The sequence below is a fragment of the Schistocerca piceifrons genome, chromosome 1, assembly GCF_021461385.2.
Source record: "Schistocerca piceifrons isolate TAMUIC-IGC-003096 chromosome 1, iqSchPice1.1, whole genome shotgun sequence".
Classification (NCBI taxonomy): Eukaryota; Metazoa; Arthropoda; class Insecta; order Orthoptera; family Acrididae; genus Schistocerca; species Schistocerca piceifrons.
Genome location: NC_060138.1, coordinates 1,031,978,214 through 1,031,983,526, shown reverse-complemented (window position 1 = coordinate 1,031,983,526; position 5,313 = coordinate 1,031,978,214). Strand labels below are relative to the sequence as shown.

General features: G+C 39.5%; 1 protein-coding gene across 1 annotated transcript; it reads right to left on the bottom strand.

Moving 5' to 3' along the window:
• Window positions 1-747: 747 nt before the first annotated feature.
• Window positions 748-2,375, bottom strand: LOC124777357 (SWI5-dependent HO expression protein 3-like). Its single transcript, XM_047252735.1, has 4 exons — window positions 1,959-2,375; window positions 1,644-1,908; window positions 944-1,118; window positions 748-841 (listed from the first exon to the last, which is right to left on the bottom strand). Exons 1-4 carry the CDS (start codon window positions 2,373-2,375, stop codon window positions 748-750), a joined length of 951 nt encoding a protein of 316 aa, XP_047108691.1.
• Between the last annotated feature and the right edge of the window lie 2,938 nt (window positions 2,376-5,313).

Genomic DNA, 5,313 nt, shown 5'->3' with positions numbered 1-5,313 from the left:
TAAATAGTTGTAGATAACTTAGATTTTCTTGTGCCTTTAGGTGAATTGCTCGCCTGCAGGTGTGTCCTTTCGCCTCGCAATTCAGGGGGCAATATAAAGGCACATTTGCATGCCGTGCGTGAGTTTCCTCGGAAACGCGAAATCTTAATTAAATAATTAATCTGTGAGAAATAAATAAAGCCTATGGCACAGAACTGCAGCGCTGTGTCGCTGATAAAACAAAAGCACAATTACGTTACTCGTATGTTTGATTAAGAAAAGAGAGGTCCTGGTTGAAGTGGTGCGAGAAGCACGTATTTTAGTTTATTGTCTGGCACACCGCCATATTTCATGTTATAGAAAATTACTGCGAGTTGCAACCATACTAGGCACTCGATTCTGAAAAGAATTTATATTTATAAAAGTAAGTAGGATTATGAACTGTAGGCTTATTCATTGAATATATCTGATTTAACTAACTGTGTAATTTTTTTGTTTAGTAGACAATCACCTCTGTACGACGTTTTGGCATGGCTGGCAAATTATTCTAATATTGAGATTTAGATTTGAGTCCGCACCTACCGCAGCAGTCTTTGGAAACGATTTAAATACGAAGTCCGATTATTTGAGTCTTATTTCACGGTCAACTACGAATAACATTACATTTACGAAAAAGCCATTGTCAAGCGTCTGATACCGAATAATTAAACGTCACGCAAATATTAATTACAACCAATCACTATCATACAATAATACATAATTAATATTTTATTTTATTTTATTTATTTTATAGTTCCTGTCAAAGTAGCCCGGGTTGTACTGGTTATTCTCACGTCTCCTATTGTTGTTGTTGTTGTACTGTCTGTAATTTTCATTTTGCTTGTAGTTAGCATTTTGATATGGGTGATAATTATTGTTGTTATTATTATTCCACGAATTTCTGCGGTTGTTCCTACTGTCATACACGTTTCCATTTGAATATGTTTCGCGTGCAGGCATCGTATTGTGTCGCGGCGCGGGCGGATGGTTCCACCAACCACCGTCACTACGGTTCCTTTGGGGTGGGTGCTGATTTTGGTTAGTAACATGAGTAAAATTTGAATGGCATGAATCGCCTCTGTAAACTACGTCCATTTGATCTAAGAAGTTTAAAAAACTCTTAATGTCATTCTCCGGTACTCCTATTAATCTGTCTCGGTATGGAAAGGGTAAGTGGCCCTTTAAAGTGTCAATTATCGCTGGCAAGTCGGCTGGTTTGGACCAATACAGTGTCTTGTCTAGGTACCTCTCAAAGTATTTTCTTAATGTCTCTTTTTTAGGGTCATAGGTCTCGGGGTTGCACACCTCTCTCCTTAGACTCTGTTGCTCATTCTCGGACCAGAATTCGTCCAAGAAGGCTTGTTCGAACTGTTCAAACGTAAGGCACCGCCGTTTCATAGCGGCACCCCACTTAGCTGCTCGTCCTCTCATGAGATTGGTGACGTATCTGATTTTATCGACTTCTGACCAACTACGTGGAAAAACACCGTCAAATGATCTAATAAACACAATAGGGTGGACTTTGTGCTTGTCCTCACTGGAAAATGTCTGGAAATGCCTATGTCTTACAAACGTGTCATCAGCCATGCCGGTTGGCATAACTGTATTGACGTAGTTTGTGTCACTTGCTACTCTAGGTGTCGTATCGTAATATTGCTCGTTTGGTGGAAAAGAAAGCGGCACATTGTAATTTTGATTGGAAATAGGTGATTCCACAATAGGTGTTCTGTCTGTGTCATTAGCCATGGTTTTAGCTGTTTTGTCGTTCCCTGACGATGCGTTTACACCAATCACCAAATACGGCACAACATTGTCTCGTAATTTTGTCACTTCGTCTTCTATGTGTTTTGTCTCGTCTTTAACATGTGTCTTTGCTTTTGAAAGTATATCCTGTGTAATTGTTTCAAGTTTTTTGTCCAGATAGTCGTCACACAATTTACATTCGTGTACAATTCTTTCGGCCATGTTGGTGTGTTGTTTAGTGACGCGAGGTCCGCTCGATCTTCTAATTTTTCTATCTTTTCTTTGAGGTGGGTTTGTTCAAGAACTACCATTGTGAGCTGTTGGGTAATATTTCCCACTTCTTCAGTCAGCTTTTCTTGAGTGGAGCTAGCTGAAGTGTGGGCCTGAGCTAACTCTTCCACACGAGTGTTCACTTCCTGCTGCACATTAACTATTTGAGTTAACTGAGTCTCACATCGGGTGATATTGTTTTTTGTTTCATGTGTGAATGTAACCAAAGTTTCTTCCTGTTTAGTGACTCGATCGGACATTGTCTCAAATCGCTGGCTGAGCTGTTGAGTGGTGTTTTTTAATTCTGTCATCTGTTTTGTCATCCGTTCAAAATTTTCGGTCATAGTATGGTTTACTATGTCAATTTCCTGACTAACGTCTCATTTCATGTCTGCAAATAACTCTAATAGTCGGTCCAGTTTGTCAGTTTCCTGTGTCCGATTTGTGTCTCATATTCGGTTCTGACATTGATGTTAACAATGGCACTGACGGTCTAGTCTCGCGTCCATTCCACATTTCGTCATTTAAAGTCGCCATCTGTGTATTATCACAAATGTTGTGAGTTTGAGGCAAAATCATTGCATTGATCTGTGAACTCGTCCATGGAGGGAAACGCGGACTTTCTTGTTGGTTGCATGATGAATCTAGTTCACTTAACTCATCTGCCAAAACTACCTCTACCTTACCTTCTTCCATTGTAATAGGATGTATAATCGTAAGTCAAAAAGGGAATAATATAAGTCTGATTAATAAAGATTTGACTCAAATTTAGGATGAAATATTTTCTCGTCAATGTAAATGATTGCTCTATTGCAAACAATGGTTGAGAAAGATGCAGCAGGGCGGACAAAATTTTTCGTAACAAATGACTGTTTGGCGGTCAAATTTACGATCTTCATATGCAGCTACAACAATACTATAATTACCACAAACTACAATAGAGATAGATAATTTTGGAAAAATCTAGAAGAAAACTACAGGATGTGTGGAAAGGGAAAAATGGATTCTGCAGTTGGCTATTGAATGTTTGAATGAAACATAATTGTGTGACTCACCATTAAATTTTCTGTCCTGCAGCGGCTGGTCAAACACTTCTGCGTAAATCGTATTCGTCAAAATATGGATTTTCTTAATACATCTCCATCGGATAATCACCAAAAGGTCTCAAAATAACAGTTTTGCATCAATATATTCCATGAAAAGAAAACAGATTGAATTAGTTACATACATCTGATCTGTCTGTGGAGTGGATTGATGAGTGCTGTAATAAAACTGATTATGATGAGATAAATGTACTAACCTATCCTGGATCATATGAAGTTAACGATACCACACCGAAGAGATGAAAACCAAAAATCCACTGTTACATATCTATGCAAAAATGTTTAAATGTCAATGTTTATGAATACTTAACGTAATTACAATGAAGATTATGGACTTCTCATAAAAGATAGACAATTAATTATATTTTATTTATGAAATGTATGTTCCTAAGATTGTTTTGCATAAATAGATCGATATCTGGTAGTAATATCTTTGCTACATCTCGTTAAGGCCCGTCCACACGCAACGATCTGTCTGCGCAAATGTCTGCGCCAATTACATCTGCGCAGACAGATTGTTACGTGTGGACAGAAGATTTGCACCAACCTGAGGTGTGTGCAAACCTGGAAGTTTGAGTTGGAGGTTTGAGCGAAACCTCTCAAATCTGTGGGTTCAAACCACATCTGCGCAGACAAGTTGGAGCGTGTGGACAGGAGATCGCCGCAAATCTGGCGCGAAACAGCTGTTTGCTCAGTCTAGTGTTTGTATTTGTGCGCACAGGGCATTAAAATGGCTGATGCTCGTCAGTGTTCTCGAGACTTTGTAAGTGAATTCATTGAAATATATAGAAACCACCCATGTTTTTGGAAGATTAAAGTAAAGAATATAGTGACCGAGGCAAAAAGACAGCAGCATACAATGCACTAATTGAAAAATTGCAGGTATTATTTCACTCAACTCTTGTTTCGATACTGCAGTTGAAAATTCCAAATCCTTGTAGCTCCTTTCTGTTGCTAGGAATCTTTATGTTACCGTCAGCCGTTCATGAGGAGAAATTGCCCTTCTCTATACAAGTATTTTTTTCTCATAATATGAGGGGTTACAAGCTTTAAGAGATAATTATAAGTTTCGACATCCATCTGCAAATAATTTCGCCAGTCGTTAGGTTCGCCCTGCAACTCTCGCAATAAATTTACGTGAGAAAACTGCTTTCGCTTTAGCAGCCACTGTCTACACCAATTTGACCGCTTTCTCTGTTTCCTGTGGTTGGTCTGAATGTTTCTTGCAACACAAGTTCCGAACACAGACCACAACAGAACTTCCTCCATTTCTGTATTTCAAAATAACTGAATTAAATTTTTGACGTTTACGGGGAGAGTAGTCGCTTGCCACTGATATTTCTTTTCTACACCGACAGATGGCGGGCGAGTAGTAGATTGGGGTTTGTGTCGTGTGAACACACCACATTTGCAGCGATCTTTTGCATGTACAGACATCTGCGCCGATGTCTGCGCAGACAGATCGTTGCGTGTGGACAGGGCTTTAGAGATAAACAGGGTGAGCACAAAGTCTTGCCCTAATTATAAAAATTTATAACAGAATAACCGTTTGACATAAAAAGTTACATTTGATTCCGTTACATAGGTTAGTGTTACTAGTTGTGACCAATAGATGTCAGTAGTGCTCTACAACACCGACGCGGTCTGTTAGGTCACGCTAGTCGCTGGCGAAATGGTGTTGAAGCAGGAGAAAGGGCAATGTGTGCTTTGGTTTCACGAAACGAAATCGCCCATCAGTGTTAAGCGTAAATTTCGGGCTTCTTACGGACGCACTCCTGATGTTAAATAAATAAAGCGATGGTATGCAAAGTTTAACGAAAAAGGCAGCATTGAAGATCGTCCTCGAAGTGGCAGGCCTCATGTGTGTGATGCAACTGTTGATCGTGTTTGGCAATCGTTTTAACGGAGTCCATCTAAATCAACTCGTCAAGCAGCACGTGAACTTCAAATACCGCAAGCAAATGTGGAGAAGATTCTTCATGAAAGGCTTAGGTTGCATGCTTACAAAGTGCAAATCGTGCTGGCCTTGCAACCGAATGAGTTGCTGACATGTGCTGAATTTGCAACTGAGATTCTCAACATGATTGATGGCGCTAACGATTACTTAAATCGTATATGCTTTACCGATGAGTACACCTTTCATGCCAGTGGAATGTTAAATAGGCATAATATGCGTACA